General features: G+C 45.7%; 2 protein-coding genes across 3 annotated transcripts in view; one reads left to right on the top strand and one right to left on the bottom strand.

Moving 5' to 3' along the window:
- Positions 1–10,097, top strand: part of LOC310640884 (transducin-like enhancer protein 1) — an 87,194-nt gene extending 77,097 nt beyond the window's left edge. Inside the window, exons 17-21 of one of the 2 annotated variants that reach the window (XR_014492614.1) lie at positions 54–301; positions 4,433–4,576; positions 5,088–5,238; positions 6,019–6,095; positions 9,542–10,097. Coding sequence is in view for 1 of the 2 variants with exons in the window: in XM_083363440.1 (XP_083219566.1) it covers positions 54–301; positions 4,429–4,576; positions 5,088–5,238; positions 6,019–6,095; positions 9,542–9,649 (732 nt within the window). In the remaining variant the exon portion in view is untranslated. Of the gene's footprint in view, positions 1–53; positions 302–4,428; positions 4,577–5,087; positions 5,239–6,018; positions 6,096–9,541 lie in introns of both variants that reach the window. The other variant, XM_083363440.1, reaches the window with a different exon arrangement.
- A 2,436-nt stretch (positions 10,098–12,533) lies between these two features.
- The window catches only part of LOC310632874 (transducin-like enhancer protein 2), a gene marked incomplete at its 5' end in the record, with an annotated part of 45,248 nt that continues 33,540 nt past the window's right edge, over positions 12,534–24,241 (bottom strand). Inside the window, 6 exon segments of the mRNA XM_083350332.1 lie at positions 12,534–12,970; positions 14,376–14,452; positions 15,655–15,805; positions 16,803–16,950; positions 19,599–19,846; positions 23,546–23,795. Coding sequence (XP_083206458.1) covers positions 12,863–12,970; positions 14,376–14,452; positions 15,655–15,805; positions 16,803–16,950; positions 19,599–19,846; positions 23,546–23,795 — 982 coding nt within the window. The 3' untranslated portion in view covers positions 12,534–12,862.

The following is a 24,241-nucleotide window of genomic DNA, read 5'->3' on the forward strand; positions in this document are numbered from 1 at the left end:
ACACACACCCTTCCTGATTTTCTCCCTTCTCTCCCCCCCCGCCCCCCCCCCAGAACCGAGACAACTACATCCGATCCTGCAAGCTTCTTCCCGACGGCCACAGCCTCATCGTCGGGGGCGAAGCCAGCACCTTGTCCATCTGGGACCTGGCGGCCCCCACGCCTCGGATCAAGGCCGAGCTGACCTCCTCCGCCCCGGCTTGCTACGCCCTGGCTATCAGCCCCGACGCCAAAGTCTGTTTCTCCTGCTGCAGCGACGGCAACATTGTGGTCTGGGATCTGCAGAACCAAACGCTGGTTCGGTAAGGCCTCTCCTTCGGACCGAGGGGCTGCCGTGAGTGGCTGCTTGGCGTGGGAAATCACCAGTTCCAGGCACCCCCTGGTCACCTTTGGGGTCCGCTTCAAACAAACCAGGCAGACGTTTTAATGTAAATGTTGATTTTAATGTTGCAATTAAACCTAGTGGTTAATTGAAATATTTCCATTTTTTCTGTATTGTATCAACCAATATAAATAGAATGAAGGCTTTCTAAGCTTGTAAGCCGCCCTGACTCTTTGGAGAAGGGCGGGATATAAATGGAATTAAAATAAAATAAATAAATAAACAGGGGACTGGAGGCTAAAACATATAGGGAACGGTTGCTGGAATTGGGTATGTCTAGTTTAATGAAGAGAAGGATGAGGGGGCACAGGAGAGCAGTCTTCCAGTATCTCAGGGGCAGCCCCAAAGAAGAGGGAGTCAAGCTATTCTCCAAAGCACCTGAAAGCAGGACAAGAAGCAACGGATGGAAACTCGTCAAGGAGAGAAGCAACCTAGAACTAAGGAGAAACTTCCTGACAGTGAGAACAATTAACCAGTGGAACAACCTGCCTCCAGAAGTTGTGAATGCTCCAACACTGGAAGTTTTTAAGAAGAGACTGGACAGCCATTTGCCTGAAATGGTATAGGGTTTCCTGCCTGAGCAGGGGGTTGGACTAGATGACCTCCAAGGTCCCTTCCAACTCTGTTGTTGTTGTTGTTTGTTAAAAGGGAGTGCAACTAATCAGGCTGGTTCCATAAGACAAAAACAGTCTTCAAAAGGATGCCAATTATTTATAGGGTGTCTCCGATATTGGTATTTTTTTTTCTCAGCTTTTGCAAGTGGTGGAGACAAGTCGACCCCCAGGGGAGTGCTTTTGTGTGACGTTCTAGTATTTCTGGCAGGCATGGCTGCGAAACGCACTCAGGCACACTTTTATGTCCATGAGGACTAGGAACGTGTATGAGTTTGGTGTTTAATGAGTTGCTGAAGACAATTCTACATCCGTGGAATGTGAATGTATTTTTATTTTATTTATTTATTTTTCTGCTCATGATTCTCCCTTCTCCTTCCCATCCTCTTCCTCCATTTTTCTTTTCTTCTCCTTCTTCCTCCTCTTTTTCCCCGCCTTCTTTCTCTTCCTGCTCCTATTCTTCTTCCCTTTCCTCTTCTCCTCCTCCTCCTCCCATGCTGCTTCTCTTCGTCTTCTTCCTCATCCTTCTTCCTTCTCCTCTCTTCCTCCTATTCTTCCTCTTCCCCTTCTCTCCCACGCTTCTCGTCTTCCCTTTTTCCTACGCTGCTTCCCTTTTTCTTCCACCGTCTCTTTGCGTTTCCTTCCCCTCCTCTTTCCTCGATTTTCTTCTTTTCTGCTTCCTCTTCCTCCTCCCATGCTTCTTTCCTTCCTTCCCTTTGCTCCTCCTCCTTCTCTTTTTCCTTCTGCTCCATCTCTTCCTCTTCCTCCTCTTCCTCTTCCTTTTCCGCTCCTTCCTCTTCCTCCTCCCATGCTTCTTTCCTTCCTTCCCTTTGCTCCTCCTCCTCCTCTTTCTCCTCTTCCTTTTCCGCTCCTTCCTCTTCCTCCTCCCATGCTTCTTTCCTTCCCTTTGCTCCATCTCTTCCTCCTCTTCCTCTTCCTTTTCCGCTCCTTCCTCTTCCTCCTCCCATGCTTCTTTCCTTCCTTCCCTTTGCTCCTCCTCCTTCTCTTTTTCCTCTTCCTCTTCCTTTTCCGCTCCTTCCTCTTCCTCCTCCCATGCTTCTTTCCTTCCCTTTGCTCCATGTCTTCCTCTTTCTCCTCTTCCTCTTCCTTTTCCCCTCCTTCCTCTTCCTCCTCCCATGCTTCTTTCCTTCCTTCCCTTTGCTCCATCTCTTCCTTTCTTCTCTTCCTCCTCTTCCTTTTCCGCTCCTTCCTCTTCCTCCTGCCATGCTTCTTTCCTTCCCTTTGCTCCATCTCTTCCTCTTTCTCCTCTTCCTCTTCCTTTTCCGCTCCTTCCTCTTCCTCCTCCCATGCTTCTTTTATTCCTTCCCTTTGCTCCTCCTCCTCCTCTTTTTCCTCTTCCTCTTCCTTTTCTACTCCTTCCTCTTCCTCCTCCCATGCTTCTTTCCTTCCTTCCCTTTGCTCCATCTCTTCCTCTTTTTCCTCTTCCTCCTCTTCCTTTTCCGCTCCTTCCTCTTCCTCCTCCCATGCTTCTTTCCTTCCTTCCCTTTGCTCCTCCTCCTCTTTCTCCTCTTCCTCTTCCTTTTCCCCTCCTTCCTCTTCCTCCTCCCATGCTTCTTTCCTTCCCTTTGCTCCATCTCTTCCTCTTTCTCCTCTTCCTCTTCCTTTTCTACTCCTTCCTCTTCCTCCTCCCATGCTTCTTTTATTCCTTCCCTTTGCTCCTCCTCCTCCTCTTTCTCCTCTTCCTTTTCTACTCCTTCCTCTTCCTCCTCCCATGCTTCTTTCCTTCCTTCCCTTTGCTCCATCTCTTCCTCTTTTTCCTCTTCCTCCTCTTCCTTTTCCGCTCCTTCCTCTTCCTCCTCCCATGCTTCTTTCCTTCCTTCCCTTTGCTCCTCCTCCTCCTCTTTCTCCTCTTCCTCTTCCTTTTCCCCTCCTTCCTCTTCCTCCTCCCATGCTTCTTTCCTTCCTTCCCTTTGCTCCTCCTCCTCCTCTTTTTCCTCTTCCTCTTCCTTTTCCGCTCCTTCCTCTTCCTCCTCCCATGCTTCTTTCCTTCCCTTTGCTCCATCTCTTCCTCCTCTTCCTCTTCCTTTTCCGCTCCTTCCTCTTCCTCCTCCCATGCTTCTTTCCTTCCTTCCCTTTGCCCCTCCTCCTTCTCTTTTTCCTCTTCCTCTTCCTTTTCCGCTCCTTCCTCTTCCTCCTCCCATGCTTCTTTCCTTCCCTTTGCTCCATCTCTTCCTCTTTCTCCTCTTCCTCTTCCTTTTCCCCTCCTTCCTCTTCCTCCTCCCATGCTTCTTTCCTTCCTTCCCTTTGCTCCATCTCTTCCTTTCTTCTCTTCCTCCTCTTCCTTTTCCGCTCCTTCCTCTTCCTCCTGCCATGCTTCTTTCCTTCCCTTTGCTCCATCTCTTCCTCTTTCTCCTCTTCCTCTTCCTTTTCCGCTCCTTCCTCTTCCTCCTCCCATGCTTCTTTTATTCCTTCCCTTTGCTCCTCCTCCTCCTCTTTTTCCTCTTCCTCTTCCTTTTCTACTCCTTCCTCTTCCTCCTCCCATGCTTCTTTCCTTCCTTCCCTTTGCTCCATCTCTTCCTCTTTTTCCTCTTCCTCTTCCTTTTCTACTCCTTCCTCTTCCTCCTCGCATGCTTCTTTTATTCCTTCCCTTTGCTCCTCCTCCTCCTCTTTCTCCTCTTCCTCTTCCTTTTCTACTCCTTCCTCTTCCTCCTCCCATGCTTCTTTTATTCCTTCCCTTTGCTCCTCCTCCTCCTCTTTCTCCTCTTCCTTTTCTACTCCTTCCTCTTCCTCCTCCCATGCTTCTTTCCTTCCTTCCCTTTGCTCCATCTCTTCCTCTTTTTCCTCTTCCTCCTCTTCCTTTTCCGCTCCTTCCTCTTCCTCCTCCCATGCTTCTTTCCTTCCTTCCCTTTGCTCCTCCTCCTCCTCTTTCTCCTCTTCCTCTTCCTTTTCCCCTCCTTCCTCTTCCTCCTCCCATGCTTCTTTCCTTCCTTCCCTTTGCTCCATCTCTTCCTCTTTCTCCTCTTCCTCCTCTTCCTTTTCCGCTCCTTCCTCTTCCTCCTGCCATGCTTCTTTCCTTCCCTTTGCTCCATCTCTTCCTCTTTCTCCTCTTCCTCTTCCTTTTCCGCTCCTTCCTCTTCCTCCTGCCATGCTTCTTTCCTTCCCTTTGCTCCATCTCTTCCTCTTTCTCCTCTTCCTCTTCCTTTTCCGCTCCTTCCTCTTCCTCCTCCCATGCTTCTTTCCTTCCTTCCCTTTGCTCCTCCTCCTCCTCTTTTTCCTCTTCCTCTTCCTTTTCTACACCTTCCTCTTCCTCCTCCCATGCTTCTTTCCTTCCTTCCCTTTGCTCCATCTCTTCCTCTTTTTCCTCTTCCTCCTCTTCCTTTTCCGCTCCTTCCTCTTCCTCCTCCCATGCTTCTTTCCTTCCTTCTCTTTTTCTTCTTTCCGCCTCCTCCTTCCCCTTCCTCTCCTCTCCCTCCAGGCAGTTCCAGGGTCACACGGATGGGGCGAGTTGCATCGACATTTCCAACGACGGCACCAAACTCTGGACCGGCGGTTTGGACAACACCGTCCGATGTTGGGACCTGCGCGAAGGCCGGCAGCTGCAACAGCACGACTTCAGCTCCCAGGTCAGCTGGGGCAAAGCGGAGAAAAGCAGGTTGGGGGGGGGCTCGGAAGGATGGCCCAGCAAAATCGGGGCAGTCCTCGTGGGATTTAACGCCAGAAAGTCTGTAAAATACAAGCTTCCTGCCTTCCTTCTCCTCTTGTTAACTTTTATCTCTCGTGAGAACCCTCCCGCCTCTTTTCCTGGGTTTCGGTGAGATCGCAACCTCCTCGGGCTTTGGCCATCATGAGGACTAGAAACTTGAACTGAATTTGGGGCCGGTTTTGGTTTCTGCCTCTGTTTCCTCTTCTTGGGTTGCAAGTGTCCCATTTTTTTCCTTACTCTGCTCTACTCATTCCATGCCATTCCATGCCATCCTGGCTTTCAAACCTGTTTAAACTTTAATTTTCAACTATCCCTTTCTTTCTTTCTTTCTTTCTTTCTTTCTTTTTTCTTCCTTCCTTCCTTCCTTCCTTCCTTCCTTCCTTCCTTCCTTCCTTCCTTCCTTCTCACCCATCTCCCTCCTTTCTCTCCAGATCTTCTCCCTGGGCTACTGCCCCACGGGAGAGTGGCTGGCAGTCGGGATGGAGAGCAGCAACGTGGAAATCCTCCACGTGACGAAATCGGAGAAGTACCAGCTGCATCTTCACGAGAGCTGCGTCCTCTCCCTCAAGTTCGCTTCCTGTGGTGGGTGTCAATCCTTAAAGGGGCTTCTTTCACCCTCGACATGCCTGTTCCTGTTGTGAAGATGCGCTAATTCTGTGTTTTTCCACGCTTGGCCACTTTTAAGACAAGGGGACTTCAACTCCCAGAGTTGTACAAGATTACACAACTTTGCTTCTAGGTGTTGGGAGAGAGAAATCGCCCCTTCTCAAGGGTGGCTGGATTGGTTTTCTGGAAGAGCACAAGGGTTGGACTGGATGATCTTTAGGGTGCCTTTCAACTTCACCATTTTAGAATTCTGTTTATTCTGCAGACTCCTGAGGGCTGGACTAGATGACCCTTAGGGAACTTTCCAACTCCACGATTTTTGGATTCTTTTTTTTTTCTGCACAGTGCAGAGGGTTGGACCACTAGATGATCTTTAGGGTGCCTTCCAAATCCACAGTTTTAGGATTCTATTTTTTTTTCTGCACAGTGCAGAAGGCTGGACTAGAGATGATCTTTGGGGTACCTTCCAGGTCCGCTATTCCGGGATCCTGTGCAAAACATGCCAGGTTTCAGGCACCATTGGGGTGCTGGTTGGGGGAATTCTGGGACTTGAAGCCCACCTGTCTTAAAGTGGCAGAGTTTGCAAAATACTGCTCTAACTGATGGATTTTATTGCACATTGCCCTAGATAAGCAGAACCATGGAATAGCTAGTTTAAAACAAAACTCCCTGAGTTTGCCTGATCTTGGAAAAAAGCTGACCAGGATCAGACCTTGAAGAGAACCATAAGCTTGCTTCCCTTTATCCCACTTGCAGGGAAATGGTTTGTCAGCACAGGGAAGGACAATCTGCTAAATGCTTGGCGGACCCCCTATGGAGCCAGCATATTCCAGGTAAGAGTTGCACCCCGTTCCCAAAATGATGCAAAGCTATAACTGGTTAATGTTTAATCTTCTCCATTTTATGCTGTACATTGGAAAATGGGAGGGCCATAATCCTGTTCACGCAAGCCTGTTTTCAGACGTGGCCGTTGGGTTTGTTTATTGATTAGAAAAGCTCAACGGCCCAGGATTTTCATGCTATAGTAATCTTGAACAACACGGAGAGTCCTCAACACTTATAACCATTTGTTTAGTGACTGTTCAAAGTTACAACAAAATGTGTGTCTGTGTGTGTGTGAAGTACTAGTACCACTTTAAAAAGGTAAAGGTAAAGGTTCCCCCGCTCATGCGTGCTAGTCGTTTCCGACTCTAGGGGCCGGTGCTCATCTCCGTTTCAAAGCCGAAGAGCCAGCGCTTGTCCGAGGACGTCTCCGTGGTCATGTGGCCGGCATGACTAGACGCCAAAGGCGCACGGAACGCTGTTACCTTCCCACCGGAGTGGTCCCTATTTTTCTACTTGCATTTTCACGTGCTTTCGAACTGCTAGGTTGGCAGAAGCTGGGAATGAGTAACAGGCGCTCACTCTGTTACGCGGCACTCGGGATTCGACCCGCGAAACTGCCAACCTTCTGATCGACGAGCTCAGCGTCCTAACCCACTGAGCCACTTTATAAAGCCCCAATAAGGTCACACCTGGAATACTGCAACCAATTTTGGTCACTATATCTCAAAAAAGATGTTGAGAGTTAGAAAAAAAAATTCAGAGAAGAGCAACTAAAATGATCAAAGGCCTGGAGGCTAAAACATACAAAGAACGGCTGCGGGACTAAAGAAAAGAAGAAATAGGGGAGGCTTGATAGCAGTGTCTCAGGATTTGAGGGGCTGCCGCAAGGCAGAGGAGGCCAGGTTGTTCACCAGAGCACCAGAGGGAAGGACGAGAAACAGTGGTTGGAAACTGATAAGAGAGAGAAGCAACCTGGAATTAAGGAGAAACTTCCTGACAGTGAGGACAATCAACCAGTGGAACAGCTTTGACCCCAGAAATTGTGGGCGCTCCATCACAAGGTTTTTAAGAAGAGATTGGACATTCATCTGTCTGAGATGGTATAAGTTCTCCTGCTTAAGGGGGGGGGGGGATGGACTAGAAGACCTCCAATGTTCCTTTCCAGCTCTATTCTATATCTATCTATCTATCTATCTATCTATCTATCTATCTATCTATCTATCTATATCTATCTTATCATCTCTACCTATCTTTATCTGTAGCTACCTATCATCCGTCTATCTATCTATCTATCATCTATCTATCTATCTATCTATCTATCTATCTATCTATCTATCTATCTATCTATCTATCTTATCATCTCTACCTATCTTTATCTGTAGCTACCTATCATCCGTCTATCTATCTATCTATCATCTATCTATCTATCTATCTATCTATCTATCTATCTATCTATCTATCTATCTATCTATCTATCTATCTATCTTATCATCTCTACCTATCTTTATCTGTAGCTACCTATCATCCGTCTATCTATCTATCTATCTATCTATCTATCTATCTATCTATCTATCTATCGAATTTTGCAGTGCTTTTAAAGAACTTTCTTAAGGATTCTTGTACGAAGTCCAGTAAGACAGTAGCTATTTTGTGGGTAAGCTGATGGCAATAATTCCTGTACCAAATAATTCCAAACCAGTGGTTGGATTGCTAGGATCTCTTCCAATGCCCTCAATCCATTTACTGGAATTACTCAAGGCAAGAAGAGAACCAAAAACATTGCAAAAAAAGACACACAATTGTTTTGCATCCAACAAAAAAAGCACAGCCACCTTCAAGTCAAGGTCAACCTCTGATGTTTTCACTAATTGTGGTTTTTGCCAATATTGACTGGTCAGGAAACAGATCTTGATATTATGGTAAATACTCTGATAATGTGCAGAAGAGAACTGGGTGAAAAGTCAAAATATTAACCCTATCGTGTGGGGAAGGAAGAATTCCATATTAGCAAAGCTTGGAAAATAATTTTAAAAGCCTCTTTCTGTGAGTCTTCCTTAAGATGAGTAGTAGATGGGAATCTATCTCCAAATGAGACAAGATATTGCAGAACGGGAAAAGGTGCAAAATAATAATAATAACATGGATCTGCATGTATACTATGCAGGTACATTACAACATCCGAATTTCTTGGGAGGAATTCAATTCAGTGGAAGTCTTCCACTTACAAGCCTGTCATGTTGTGGCACTTGTAAATCCGGTCATCGTATGATCAACTGGAAAGGAATAGAATAGAATAGAATAGAATAGAATAGAATAGAATAGAATAGAATAGAATAGAATAGAATAGAATAGAATAGAATAGAATAGAATTACAGGATAGACTAGACTGGAATGGAATGGAATGGAATGGAATAGAATAAAATTACAGGATATAATAGAATAAGAAATAAATTCAAAAGAATAGAATAGAATTAGAATTAGAAATAATAAAAATAGAAATAATAGAACTGGAAGGGACCTTGGAGATCTTCTAGTCCAGCCCCCCCGCTCAAGCAGGAGAACCTATACCGTCTCATACAGGTGATTGTCCAGTCTCTTCTTAAAGATCTCCAGTGATGGGGCGCCCACAATTTCTGGTGGCAAGCTGTTCCACTGGTTGATTGTCCTCACTGTCAGGAAGTTTCTCTTTAATTCCAGGTTGCTTCTCTCCTTGACCAGTTTCCAACCATTGTTGGCAACCGACTCATATTTAATAATAATAACAACAATAATAATATAACAAAATAATAATAATAATTCTTCTTCAACCATCCGCGCCAGTCAATTTGAATGGTCAGTTGACTGAGGTTCATGTTTTTTTATTATTATTATTATTATTAAGTTGGAAGGGACCTGGGAGGTCATCTAGTCCAACCCCCTGCTCAGGCAGGAAACCCTATACCATTTCAGACAAATTTATGATGGTTGCAGTGTCCCAAGGTCACGTGATCCCCTTTTGCGACCTTCTGACCACTTAAGTCAATGGGGGAAAACGGATTCGCTTCAACAATGTGTTACTAACTTAACAACTTAGTCTCTCTTAAGTTGTGGAAGGATGCAAATTTTGGCGTAAGGGGTTTGCGGGCTGGCAAAGGTCTGTAACTTAAAATTTGCGGAAAATCCAATTAAAAGATTTATTGGCAGGCCCCGACTGGATGCCCACCATACGCAGAGCCAAAGTTAATGAGCTTGACAGGCCTCGTACACCATACAGGTCGTCCTCAATTTACGACCAGCGGTTTAATGCAGCAGTTCACTTAGCGACTGTGGCAGGAAAAGCAACCGAGCAAAACGCACTTAGCTGCCTCACTTAGAAACGGAAATTTGGGGCTCCGTTGTGGTGGTGAGTGGAGGATTGCCTGTTCTACACACCCATCTCCCTTTGCGTAACCTTCCCTTCTTCCTGTCTCTGCAGTCTAAAGAAACCTCATCCGTCCTTAGCTGCGATATTTCCACAGACGATCAATTCATCGTCACCGGATCCGGGGACAAGAAGGCGTCTGTTTACGAAGTCATGTACTGACCCTGGCGTTGTTCCAAACTGACTGCGAGAGAACGGGGCAGCTGTTTTGTGCGCCCCTTCTCGGGGTTTTTGTTTCTCGTTTTTGTTTTTCCAGCCAAAGAATAAATCCCCTCACAGTCCGGGAACGGAAGCAGAAATCCAGAACCCACAACGAGGATGCCGGCTGGGTTGTAGTGGAAACGCAGCCCCGGTTTCCGTCTTCCGCGCAACCCGATGCGTAGCGGTTTCTCTCCCGAGTTGTTCTTATTGTGGGAACAAGGCTTGGCGCGCTCTCCTCTCTCTCTCTTTGGTGTGCGTGCCTGCGCGTGCGCGCGCGCCTGAGTGTGCGCAAGCGTGTGTTCACACTGAAGTTTCTTGGAAAAGTTTGTTGTGTATTCTAATTTTTTCTTTCTTTTTTTTAAGAAAAAAGAAAATACGAACTTTCAATAAAGAGATGACGGTGTTTGGGTTACTGACCTAGCTCGATCTCTTCTGTTTTGTGGGAATCCTCCGGGTGGAAAAAAAAAGGGGTGGGGCTTCCCTCGCACGCTGAGGGTGGGGGGAGCGCCATCTTGACTTGATTGACCTACCCGGGCCTTTGTGCAACTCTGAAAAACACCTTACGTTTTTCTAAGCATGTTCAGAGTGCAGAAGAACTGGAACATTTCAGGAAGTTGAGGACAGAGGGAGGTAAGAAGGAATAGCGACCAAAAAAAAAAAAGTGGTCCTCAATTTATGACCAGTCACTATCTACCTACATCTACCTATAGGTCTCTCTCTCTCTCTCTCTCTCTCTCTCTCTCTCTCTCTCTCTCTCCTGCATATCTATCGATCTATCAAGCTATCTCTGTCTATATCATCTCTACCTATCTTTATCATCTTTACCTATCATCTGTCTATCTACCTATCATTTATCTATCATCTATCATTTGTCTATCATTATCATCTATCATTTGACTATCATTTGTCATTATCATTTGACTATCTATTTATTATCTATCATCTATATCCATGATGGCGAACCTATGCCACGCGCCTCTGTGGGCACGCGTGCTGTTGCCCCAGTCCTAGGCCTTCAGCTGGGTTTTATAAAACCTTTTCGCTTTAGGCCTCTGCCACCGTGTGCAAATCAAAATAAAAAATCAAATCACTCAATTTCAACTTCTCGCGGTGAAAAAAAAGATCTCGCAAAGTTGGAATTGACTGATTGAACTTTTTAGTCCCACCCAGTCTGCCATTACCACTGCAGCCACGCCCACACAATGGGCCACGCCCACCCAATTGGCCACACCCACCCAATGTGCCACGCCCACCTGGCACCCAACAATAGATAAGTGGGTTTTGGGTTGCAGTTTGGGCACTCGGGTCTCTAAAAGGTTCACCATCACTGATCTATATCTATCATCTCTAACTATTTTTATCTATAGCTACCTATCACCTATCTATCGATCATCTATCTGGCATCTATCCATCTATCTTGGTCTAGAAGATTTCCAAAATCCCTTCCACTCAAAAGTTTTGTTTCTCTCCGTTTCTCATATATAGTCCAAGAGTGGCTTCCAATTAGAATCGTTGATTAGCTGGGATTGGACTTTTCCCCACATGCTCCAGTACAACTTCTTTTGTCTGGTTCAGGAGACAGGAATTCCCCAACCGGCATTAATGGACTTCAACTCCCAGAATCCCCCAACTACCATTCTGGCTGGGGAATTCTGGGAATTGAAGTCCACACATCTTCCAAGTTGCCAAGGCTGGGTACTATTCTAATACACAGTGCTTTTTTTTGTAAAAGAAAAAGGTGCCGGAACTCACCCATGTCATACAACCCGCCTTGCCTACCCTACAAGGTTTCCATCCAAAAAAGGTGCCGGAACTCCGTTCTGAGCGTTCTATGAGAGAAAAAAAAGCCCTGCTAATACATCATAAATTTTTTTTTAAAAAAAAATAGCTTTACAGTTTTTATATATTTTCATGTTTATTTTTCCATCTACACACTGAACATTTGGCAACTTCTTTCCCTAAACAGATTGAGCTAACCAATCTTTGTACATTATGTTCAAAAGTGCAAAAAGAACATAAGAGGCATGCATCTGTGGTTTTCACGTTGCCGAAAAGCAGCAATCATCACCGTCTGAGCTACTGCTCTTGCTGTGAGAATCGGTGGCCAATAATAATGTTGGCTAGATTCTCAACGATGTGCTTAACCAGGTCAATGGTGGAAATTTCTTGTGTGGTCCTTCTAACCTGGCGGGTGTTTGGAAAAGAAGCAGGCAGGTTTAACCCTAAAATGGATCAAAACGTGTTTAGGAATCAAATCTGGGTCTGTATCAAAAGTGTTTAGGAATCAAATCTGGGTCCTGCCCAAGTAGGCAATCATAGAGTAATAGCCTAGATTGGCCCACTCAGTCCTCCAGGAAAAAGAGAGGGAGCTGCAGAACAGCTGGAACAGAACAGTGCCGGATCCAGCCCACGTGCGGAAAAAGTGGGCTGACGACAGATAATCCTCAATTTACAACCATAATGGATCCTAAGGGGTGATTTCCCACACCCCACCCCAGAAACAAAGTAAATACTCTCCCAGCAAAAAACGTCACAAGAAGTTGAACTAAACGTCTGTAAACGAGGACCAGATCATAAGTAGCTGTTGGTCACATGACCACAGAGGTGAATAAGAAGTTGCAACTTTGAAAGCAGGTCATAAGGTCCCATTTTGGGGAGGTCCGCCATAACTTCGAACGGTCGCTAAGCAACTGATCGTAAGTCAGGGGCTACCTGTGGATCTACCTGCAAGAGGGAAATGCGACCGCTTTTTTGCTTGCACTCCCCCCCCCCCCCAAAAAAAAATTAAAAGTATGGACTGCAGCATTCGGGTGGCCAGGATGTGGGTGGGGCTCTGATGAGCCAGATGCGGATTGGCTGCTCAGCTTGTCAAACACACCATTTTTGAGGTGATTTTTCTGGGCCCTTCAGGGGGAAAAAAGGAAAAGATTTTGTTCCGTTGGGGACCTGAAAGACACCCAGACAAGCACCCTTTGCTTCTTCAGAGGAGATAAAATATCTTCCTGACACTCTCAGCTCTCAAGTTTCTAGTCCTCCTGCGTCTGCAGAGAGGGATGGAAGCGCCAAGGTCGTTGCAGCACCGCAGTCTCCGAAGCCAGTGGGGAAAACGCATTTTTCCGGAGAACGTAAAGCATCTCGACCTCCTTAGCCACCCAAGGTGAGGAACGTGGTGGCTCAGTAGACCAGTTCGTAAACTGTGGCTTTCTTGTCTCCTGATCCAGTCACGATAAACTTGTCATTAGCCGAGATGTCACAGCTTAGAACGGAGGAAGTTTCTTTGGACTGCAAAAGAAAGCAATGAAAGGAAGGGGAGAAATTGATTGATTCTGCCAACATTCACATTTTGGGAAATTTTGTCAGATTTGCACAAGACGTCTCGGTTGGCAACGCCAATTACCGGTGTCTCCTTTGGGCAACCTTTGGTGCCTCCACGAGCACTGAATAATAACCCTGGATTAACTATGAACTACTAGAATAAGCCGTGTTTAGGGAGGTAACACAGCTTTTTCCCGCCAGCTACCATGCCCTTAATTCTTTCAGTGCTACACTCGACCTAAATTGAACATTTTTTGTAACGCTCCTTATCCTCCATATTCAACTTTAATCGGGTGGAATTTAAGGTGGCAGGTGGTCAACTGGCTCTTTATCGACAGTTTTGCCTAGTGGTTAAGGTACCAGGTTAGAAACTGGGAAAATGTTTAATCTCACCTTAGGCATGAAAGCTGGTTGGATGACTTTGGACCAATCACCAGGAGACATTGAATTCTAGTCCCACCTTAGGCATGAAAGCTGACTGGGTGACTTTGGGCCAATCACAATGAAACGGTGAGTTCTAGTCCCGCCTTAGGCATGAAAGCCAGCTGGGTGACTTTGGACCAATAACAATGAAACGGTGAGTTCTAGTCCCGCCTTAGGCATGAAAGCCAGCTGGGTGACTTTGGGCCAATCACCAGGAAACGATGAGCTCTAGTCCTGCCTTAGGCATGAAAGCTGATTGGGTGACTTTGGTCCAATCATCAGGAGGCAGCGAGTTCCAGTCCTGCCTTAGGCAGGAAAGCCAGCTGGGTGACTTTGGGCCAATCACAAGGAAACGGTGAGTTCTAGTCCTGCCTTAGGCATGAAAGCCGGTTGGGTGATTTTGGACCAATCACCAGGAGGCAGTGAGTTCAAGTCTCACATTAGGCATGAAAGTCACCCGAGTGACTCTCTCTCTCTCCTCCTCTCTCTCCCTCAGCCCAACCCACCTCAGAGGCCTGTTGTTGGGACAATAGGAGAAGGGAGGATTGTTAGATATATTAGCAAGTTATTTGTAAAAATAAAGGTGGGATAAAATTATAAGTTATTTAAATTAAAAAACTAAATTATTAAATTAAATTAACTAAATTAATTTAATTAATTTTAAAAAAATACTTAAATTTAAATTAAATTAAATTTGATATCATGCCCATGGTTAGGACAAGAGCAGTTGTCTAGAATTACGCCTGAATATTTATGCTGAAGAAAAAGTCCCACCTTCTATGGTAGCTCTAGGAAGTGAGCCATGTTACAACCTGGGTCCTCGTTAAAACCAATCCCAGCTGAATCCTACGGTCTCCTTCCCCATCCAGAAATCCCGCGATCGCTTTGCATTTTCTGCAGAGAGCGAAAGCATTCAACCCACAGCTTTGCAGGCCTCGGTCTCCATTACCTGAAAGATGCTGGCACCATAGGGAGCCCGCCACGCATTAAGCAGATTATCTTTGCCCGTGCTGATAAACCATTTGCCTGTAGTGAGAAAGGAGAAGAAAAACAGAGAAGGGATCCGGTCTGTGTGCCCGAACGTTACAGATAGGAAGGGAGAGAGCCCCTTCTGAGGTCTCAGGAGTCATTTAACAGTGCTCGGTTTACAAACGTTCATTTAATGACCATTCCAAGTTACAGTAATAATAATAATAATAACAATAATAATAACAATAATAATAATAATAATAAGAAGAAGAAGAAGAAGAAGGAGGAGGAGGAGGAGGAGGAGGAGGAGGAGGAGGAGGAGGAGGAGGGGAAGGAGAAGGAGAAGGAGAAGGAGAAGGAGAAGGAGAAGGAGGAGAAGGAGAAGGAGTAGTTGGAAGGGACCTTGGAGGTCATCTAGTCCAACCCCCCCTGCTCAGGCAGGAAACCCTATACCATTTCAGACAAATGGCTGTACAGTCTCTTCTTAAAAACTTCCAGTGTTGGACCACCAAACAACTTCTGGAGGAGGGTTGTTCCACTGGTTAATTGTTCTAACTGTCAGGAAATAATGAATGTCTTAAGTCACAGACTACATTACATTATAGGGGGTTGGACTAGATGACCTCCAAGGTCCCTTCCAACTTTATTATTATTATTATTAGCCATCTTCCTTTCCTCACACGAGGGCCACATTCAGACAACATATTGAATGTGGTAGTTCAATTAACCCTTGTGGAGAAATTGTCCAATACATCAAGTCATGAATATATCCAATGCGTTGCTTGGTACCACTAAACCACCCACCCCACCCCAACATTGAAAAGCATCCATCTTATACAGAATCGAATAACAGAGTTGGAAGGGACCTTGGAGGTCTTCTAGTCCAACCCCCTGCTCAAGCAGGAAACGCTATAGCAGTGGTCTTCAAACCTGGCAACTTTAAGACTTGTGGACTTCAACTCCCAGAATTCCTCAGCCAGCCCTGGCTGAGTCTTACGAGTCTTAAAGCTGCCAAGTTTGAAGACTCCTGCTGTATACCATTCCGGATAAATGGCTGCCCAATCTCTTCTTCAAAATCCACCTTCTTCAAATCTTTTTTGGTTTTTCTTTCTTTTTTCTTTCCTGCATTTTATTGTGGTGTGCAGCTGTGACTTGGCTAAGTCGGTCGCAGCGAAATCAAGCAGGGTGACGACAGATGGATTAGTAAGGATGCGTGGACCTTCAACAGCAGCCTCCTCTTTCTTACCCACGCAACCTACCACAGGAAGCGAACTTGAGGGAGAGGACGCAGCTCTCGTGAAGATGCAGCTGGTACTTCTCCGATTTCGTCACGTGGAGGATTTCCACGTTGCTGCTCTCCATCCCGACTGCCAGCCACTCTCCCGTGGGGCAGTAGCCCAAGGAGAAGATCTGGAGAGAAAGGAGGGAGATGGGTGAGAAGGAAGGAAGGAAGGAAGGAAGGAAGGAAGGAAGGAAGGAAGGAAGGAAGGAAGGAAGAAAGAAAGAAAGAAAGGAGGGAGGGAGGAGAAGAAAGAAAGAAAGAAAGAAAGAAAGAAAGAAAGAAAGAAAGAAAGAAAGAAAGAAAGAAAGAAAGAAAGAAAGAAAGAAAGAGAAAGATCAGGTGAGTTCAAAATTAAAGCTTAAAAAGGGTTGAAGGCCAGGATGGCATGGAATGGCACAGAATGAATAGAGTAGAGCAGAGCAGAGCAGAATATAGAATAGAATAGAATAGAATAGAATAGAATAGAATAGAATAGAATAGAATAGAATAGAATTAGAATAGAATAGAATAGAATAGAATAGAATAGAATAGAATAGAATAGAATAGAATAGAATAGAATAGAATAGAATAGAATAGAATAGAATAGAATAGAATAGAATTACAGGATAGAATAGAATAGAATAGAATAGAATAGAATAGAATAGAATAGAATAGAATAGAATAGAATAGAATAGAATAGAATAGAATTAGAATAAATTAGAATAGAATAGAATAGAATAGAATAGAATAGAATAGAATAGAATAGAATAGAATAGAATAGAATAGAATAGAATAGAATAGAATAGAATAGAATAGAATAGGATGGGATGGGATGGGATGGGATGGGATGGGATGGGATGGGATGGGATGGGATGGGATGGGACGGGAATGGAATGGAATGGAATGGAATGGAATGGAATGGAATAGATGGTAAGCCCATTGAAGTCATGTGATTTTCCACTTAGTGACGGAGTTGCTTGTCCCGTTGTGATCGCTAAATGAGGACTACCTGTAATCATCACCACCTTGTCCAATATTGGTGTGCCAAGATCCCACCCCCTTCTCAGGGTTGATTGGTTGCTACTGGAGACCCCGCCCCCACTCATAGGCTGTCCATCAAAAGTCTCCACCCCTTCCCCAGCTGACCTGGGAACTGAAGTTGTGTTGTTGCAGCTGCCGGCCTTCCCGGAGGTCCCAACATCGGACGGTGTTGTCCAAACCGCCGGTCCAGAGTTTGGTGCCGTAATTGGAGATATCGATGCAGCTCGCCCCGTCCGTGTGACCCTGGAACTGCCTGCAAAGGGGACGCAGAAGGCAGCAGAAACTCCCAGCTTCTTATTTATTTTTATTCAGTCACAATCACCTCACAAAAAAAAACCAGTTATTAAAATCAAGTCACACATGTGGGTGCCTCACTTTACAACCGTCGTGATGTAAGGCAGAAATTCCAGCCTCTGTTATGGTTATAAGTCGAGGACTACCTTTATCTGTTTCCGCGGGCTGGGAGTACTTTAGCCAGAGTGGTTTTCTGAACAAACCAGGTTTAAACAATGTATGACCTGAATAAATGTCAGCAGAAGAAAATTGACAACAATAGCAGCAGCAGCATACAACCGAAAGCTTTCATTTGCTTCTTATTAAAGTTGAAGAAATATTTTAGTTCTTCTGCTTTGGGAATGAAGAAGGATTTAAATACAGACAGGCCTCAACTTATGACCACAATGGAGCCCAAAATGTCCATTGCTTAGCAATGCAGTTGTTAAGTGAGCTCGGCCCTATTTTAAGCCTTTTTGTTGCATGAGTTCTGAAGCAAATCACTGCAGTTGTTAAATGAATCATGTGGTTGTTAAGGGGAACTTTGTGTCATGGTTCCGATAGATGAGACCAGTAGAAATAAGAACTCTGAGGCAATGGTTTCCTCAAAGAACAATTTTAACGGCTACATAACATCAGCACGAACATAGGGCACTGGGAACGATGTCCAAAAACTTTGCAAAATACATCAAGAATTTGCAGCTTCCTGCAATAACTCCAGCAAAGCTACAAAAAACTGCGCTACTCGGAACATCTTACATTTTAAGGAGATACCTGGTTGATACCTAGGATGCTGGCAGCAACCCGTGTCAACCATCAATGGCAGTCAGTTTGAATGTTCAGTTGACTGAGGTTCATGTTTAATGAATAAAAGTTCGATAATAAAGTTGGATGGGACCTTGGAGGTCATGTAGTCCAACCCTCTGCTCAGGCAGGACTCCCCACCCCTGTATGTGTCATAAATCACGATCCCCAATTACCGTAATTCCTTTGGCGGGTTCTCTAACTGTAGCTCCAGCCCGCCAAACGTTAAAGCTGCTTGACCTTGGTTCCCACAAGAAAGTTATTGCTTTGACTAAACTAAAAGAATGCATCTTCCCCCCCCTCCCGTTGCTGTGGCAACCGAAAAGCGAAAAAACATGACTGATTTCAGAGCATTTAAAGGTTGAACACTTTGCTTGTCAGAAGCCAGCTGGGAAAGTCACAGATGGTGATCACATGACAATAATAATAATAATAATAATAATAATAATAATAATAATAATAAGAAGAAGAAGAAGAAGAAGAAGAAGAAGAAGAAGAAGAAGAAGTAGTAGTAGTAGTAGGAAGGGACCTTGGAAGTAATAATAATAATAAAGTTGGAAGGGACCTTGGAGGTCATCTAGTCCAACCCCCTGCTCAGGCAGGAAACCCTATACCATTTCAGACAAATGGCTGTCCAGTCTCTTCTTAAAAACTTCCAGTGTTGGAGCATTCACCGCTTCTGGAGGCAGGTTGTTCCACTGGTTAGTTGGGACAATTTAACCGTTGTAAGTACACGTCAGTTGCCAAGCGTCTAAATTTTGATCACGTGACCACGGGGATGCTGAAATGGTTGTAAGTGTAAAAACGGTTCACGGGTCATTTTTTTCCAGCATCATAAGTTTGAACGGTCACAAGTTTGAATGGTCACTAAACGGATGGTCGTAAGTCGAGGACTTACCTGTAAGGTTGTCAGAGTTCCATCCTCAGTGTTTCACAACTATTCTGTCAAGATTGAACTGCTATGATGCCTGCTAGCTTCTAACGCTAATCAACTGGCCATAGAAAAGGGAGGAGGGGTAGAAAGCAAAGGGAGGAAACGGAATCCGTGAGAGCCTGCAAGAATGTCAAGGTCACTCACACAGGTGCTCGATGGAGAAGTGGACTGTTCCCATAACAAAAAGAATACTGCAACCAATTTTGGTCACCATACTACAAAAAAGGTGTTGAAACTTTGGGGAAAAAGTCCAGAGAAGAGCAATTAAGATGATCCAAGGCCTGGAGATTAAAACCTACGAAGAACGGCTGCAGGACTTCGGTTTGGCTAGTCTAAAGAAAAGAAGAAATGGGGGAGATATGATAGCAGTGTTCCAGTATCTGAGGGGCTGCCCCAAGGCAGAGGAGGTCACGTTATTCTCCAAAGCACCAGAGGGCAGGACGAGAAGCAACAGATGGAAACTAATCAAGGAGAGAAGCAACCTGGAATTAAGGAGAAACTTCCTGACAGTGAGAACAATCAACCAGTGAAACGGCTTGCCTCAAGAAATCGTGACAGCTCCATCACTGTTGGTTTTTAAGAAGAGACTAGAAAGTCACTTGTTTGAGATGGTATAGATTCTCCTGCTTGAGCTGGACTAGAAGACCTCCAAGGTCCCTTTCAGCTCTATTCTATTCTATTGGACAATGTGAACACCCGGTGTTTGGGAGGAAGGGAATCTACTGTTCCCCCGCTTTTGCGCAGGAAACCCAGAACTCCTTTTGCTTCTTTAGTTCCCTGATGGTGTATCCAATAAAGTTTTACCTTTGGGGATTTAATTGCCTAGCGTCTACCACTGACCTTCTAAAACAGTCTCGGGAAATACCAGACTAGAATATCATCAATCTCACCTAACCATGGTTTGGTTCTGCAGATCCCAGACCACAATGTTGCCGTCGCTGCAGCAGGAGAAACAGACTTTGGCGTCGGGGCTGATGGCCAGGGCGTAGCAAGCCGGGGCGGAGGAGGTCAGCTCGGCCTTGATCCGAGGCGTGGGGGCCGCCAAGTCCCAGATCGACAAGGTGCTGGCTTCGCCCCCGACGATGAGGCTGCGGCTGTCGGGAAGAAGTTTGCACGAACGGATGTAATTATCTCGGTTCTGGAGGGAGAAAGGCAGAAAGTTATCTAAAGCACATAGCCAAGTTTCCCCCCCCCATCCTACCCTCTGGTGTCTCTCAAATTATTAGGAAGGTGGTTCGAAAATATCTTTACAGTCCTAAGGACTAGAAACTTGCCAACCTTTTTTTGAACAGAAAGTACTGGAGATAGCTGATTTTACCGAATAAGAGAGTTGGAAAGCACGTCGGAGGTCTTCTAGTCCAGCCCACTGCTTGACCAAAAGACCCCCCCCCCAATGGGACGGTTGAGGAATTCTGGGAGTTGAAGTCCGCCTATCTTCAAGCCACTCAAGTTGAGAAACAATTCTGTACCATTCTGGAGGAATGGCTCTCCAAATTCTTCTTTAAAAGATCCAGGGATGGAACACTCACAACCTCTGGAGACAAGTCGTTGCACCGATTAGTTGCTCTCACTGACAGGAAATCTTTCTTTAATTCCAGGTTCCATCGACAGTCACCCAATATTTGGATGGATGTTTCCAGCTTAAGTTACCTTCTTGTTGGATTTTAAGAAGAGTGTTTTAAAAATTCTCAAAAGCAGAGAGAGAACAATATTATGGCCGGTGAAAGGGGAAAAAAACACCACATCTTCAGTGCACATTGGGCCTTGGTAGCAAAGAGGTAGACCTCGACCAGGGGTAGGCAACCTCGGCTCTTTTATGACTCGTGGACTTCAACTCCCAGAATTCCTGAGCCAGCATGCCTCAGCTTGGAAACCTCTCCCTTTCCCCTCAGCACGGCTGGCTCAGGAATTCTGGGAGTTGAAGTCCACGAGTCATAAAAGAGCCCAGGTTGCCGTTGCTGTTGTTGTTAGCTGCGAAGTCGTGTCCGACCCATCGCGACCCTATGGACAACGTTCCTTCAGGCCTTCCTGTCCTCTACCATCTTCTGGAGTCCCTTTAAGCTCACGCCTCCTGCTTCAGTGACTCCATCCAGCCAACTCATTCTCTGTCATCCCCTTCTTCTCTTGCCGTCGATCTTTCCCAGCATTAGGCTCTTCTCCAGTGAGTCCTTCCTTCTCATGAGGTGGCCAAAGGATTTGAGTTTCAGCTTCAGGATCTGGCCTTCTAAAGAGCAGTCAGGGTTGATCTCCTCTAGGACTGACCGGTTTGACCGCCTTGCAGTCCAAGGGACTCGCAGGAGTCTTCTCCAGCACCATAGTTCAAAGGCCTCAATTCTTTGGCGCTCAGCCTTTCTTACGGTCCAACTTTCACTGCCATACATTGCAACTGGGAAGACCATAACCTTGACTATACGCACTTTTGTTGACAGGGTGATGTCTCTGCTTTTTAGTGTGCTGTCTAGATTTGCCATGGCTTTCCTCCCCAGGAGCAAGCGTCTTTTAATTTCTTGGCTGCAGTCCCCATCTGCAGTGATCTTGGAGCCCAGGAAAAGTAAATCTGTCACTACCTCCATTTCTTCCCCATCTATTTGCCAGGAATTGAGAGGGCCAGAGGCCATGATCTTGGTTTTCTTAATGTTAAGTTCCAACCCAAGTTTTGCACTCTCCTTCTTCACTCGCAACAAGAGGCTCTTTCGTTCCTCTTCACTTTCTGCCATTAGAGTGGTATCATCTGCATATCTTAGGTTGCTTAAAAAGGTAAAGGTAAAGGTTCCCCCGCATATGTGTGCTAGTCGTTTCCAACTCTAGGGGCTCATCTCCGTTTCAAAGCCGAAGAGCCAGCGTTTGTCCGAGGACGTCTCCGTGGTCATGTGGCCGGCATGACTAGACGCCAAAGGCGCACGGAACGCTGTTACCTTCCCACCGCAGTGGTCCCTATTTTTCTACTTGCATTTTTATGTGCTTTCGAACTGCTAGGTTGGCAGAAGCTGGGACGAGTAACAGGCGCTCACTCTGTTACGCGGCACTCGGGATTCGACCCGCCAAACTGCCGACCATTTGACCGACAAGCTCAGCGTCCTAACCCACTGAGCCACCGCCTACCCCTGTCCTAAACTTACGACCATTTCTCTAGCAACTGTTCGAAGTTATGACAGCACTAAAAAAATGACTTACCACCAGTCCTGGCAGATTTGGTCATGTGATAAAAATTTGGTCATTAAATGAATCCAGCTCCCCTATCCCATTGACTTTGCTTGTCAGAAACCAGCTGGGAAGGCCACAAAGAATGATCACATGACGCTGGGAGCATACAACCATCCTCAATATGAGCCGGTTGCCAAGCACCTGAATTATGATCACATGACTATGAGGATGCAGTGACGGTCTGGTATCAAGTCACTTTTTTTTTCCAGTGCTGTCATAACATCCAGTGGTCACTAAATGAATGGTTGTAAGCTGAGGACTATCTGTATTTGGTGATACTATTTTAGACCTCTATGGACGAAATTCACCCAGCACCTTGAAAGATCCAGCAGGAAATTGGTTGATTTAAACCAGGGGTCTTCAAATCGGGCCCTTTTATGACTTGTGGACTTCAACTCCCAGAATTCTTCAGCCAGCCTGGCTGAAGAATTCTGGGAGTTGAAGTCCACAAGTCATAAAAGGGCCCAATTTGAAGACCCCTGGTTTAAACAGATAAATTAGGGGAGACTAAAACATATGAAGAATAGTTGCAGGAATTTGGTATGTCTAGTTTAATGAAAAGAAGGACTAGGGGTGACATGATAGCGGTCTTCTAATATTTGAGGGGCTGCCACAAAGAAGAGGCAGTCAAGCTATCCTCCAAAGCGCCTGAAGGCAGGACAAGAAGCAACGGATGGAAACTAGTCAAGGAGAGAAGCAACCTAGAACTAAGGAGAAACTTCCTGACAGTGAGAACAATTAATCAGTGGAACAACCTGCCTCCAGAAGCTGTGATTGCTCCAACACTGGAAGTTTTTAAGAAATGGTATAGGGTTGTCTGAAACGGTATAGGGTTTCCTGCCTGAGCAGGGGGCTGGACTAGATGACCTCCCTTCCAGCTCTGTTATTCTGTTACGCGCTGTGTGAGTGCAGCTGCTACTGGGTACCTAAAACTTGGATCCTGAAAATAATAATAATAATAATAATAATAATAATAATAATAATAATAATAATAACAACAACAACAACAACAACAACAATAACAATAATAATTTAATTTCTATACCGCCCTTCTCCCGAAGGACTCAGGGCGGTGTACAGGGCAAATACAATAAAAATACAATGTACAAAAGTTAAAAAAGAATTAAATAATACAGCCCAATTCCAATAAAAATTAATACAATTAATATTAAAATACCCGAAACCCATCAGACCGAGGCCGGCTTGTTCAAATAAGTATGTTTTTAGGTCACGGCGGAAGGAGCGAAGGTCGGGAGCCATCCAGAGCTCAACCAGTAAATGGTTCCAAAGGTCTGGCGCGCCCCCAGAGAACGCCCTCCCCCTGGGGGTCGCCAGTCGACACTCTTTGACCGACGGCACCCTAAGGAGGCCCTCTCTGTGGAAGCGCACTGGACGAAGGGAAGTTGATGCCGGCAGCAGGTGCTCCCGTAAGTAATCCATGCCATCAAAGAAACTAATTAAGACGAGCCCATTTTCCACGCAAACCTCAGCCGAACCGCTTGCATGAATGATAGCAAAACCTGCTCAAATCAAATCCACTGAGATGTGCCGCCCCCCAAAAAACAAGGTACAACGATAACAACAGAGACTGTTTTTCAGACTGTCCTAAAAAAAAGGTCTTCCTTGAACGTACCAGGCAGTCCAGCTGCGCCACGGGGGTCTTGGTGCCCGGCTGCCCCACGTCCCAGACCTTGACGCAGCCTTTGCCCCCCGTGTAGACGTGCTGGGTGGAGTGGCTGATGGTGACGGCGCAGACCACCTCGCCGTGGGAGAGCGTGTGCAGCTGGCGGGCGTGGCGCGGGATCCCGGAGCCGATCAGGGCGTCGGGCGGGAAGGGCACCGGCTGCATCTGTCCGTCCGCGCTTACGTGGAAGGAGTAGGCCCTAGGAGGAGCAGAGAATTAACGGCTGTTACTGCTAGTCCTCAACTTACGACCAAATTTATGTCGCCAAGTCATACCTGTACTTATAATTTTTTGTTCCATTTTGTTTTACTGATAAAAGACAGATTTTATTTTCCTGGGCTCCAAGATCACCGCAGATGGGGACTGCAGCCGAGAAATTAAAAGACGCTTGCTCCTGGGGAGGAAAGCCATGGCAAATCTAGACAGCACACTAAAAAGCAGAGACGTCACCCTGCCAACAAAAGTGCGTATAGTCAAGGCTATGGTCTTCCCAGTTGCAATGTATGGCAGTGAAAGTGGGACCATAAGAAAGGCTGAGCGCCAAAGAATTGAGGCCTTTGAACTCTGGTGCTGGAGAAGACTCCTGCGAGTCCCTTGGACTGTAAGGCCATCAAACTGGTCAGTCCTAGAGGAGATCAACCCTGA

Source organism: Vipera ursinii, assembly GCF_947247035.1.
Source record: "Vipera ursinii genome assembly, chromosome: 1".
In the NCBI taxonomy this organism is placed as follows: Eukaryota; Metazoa; Chordata; class Lepidosauria; order Squamata; family Viperidae; genus Vipera; species Vipera ursinii.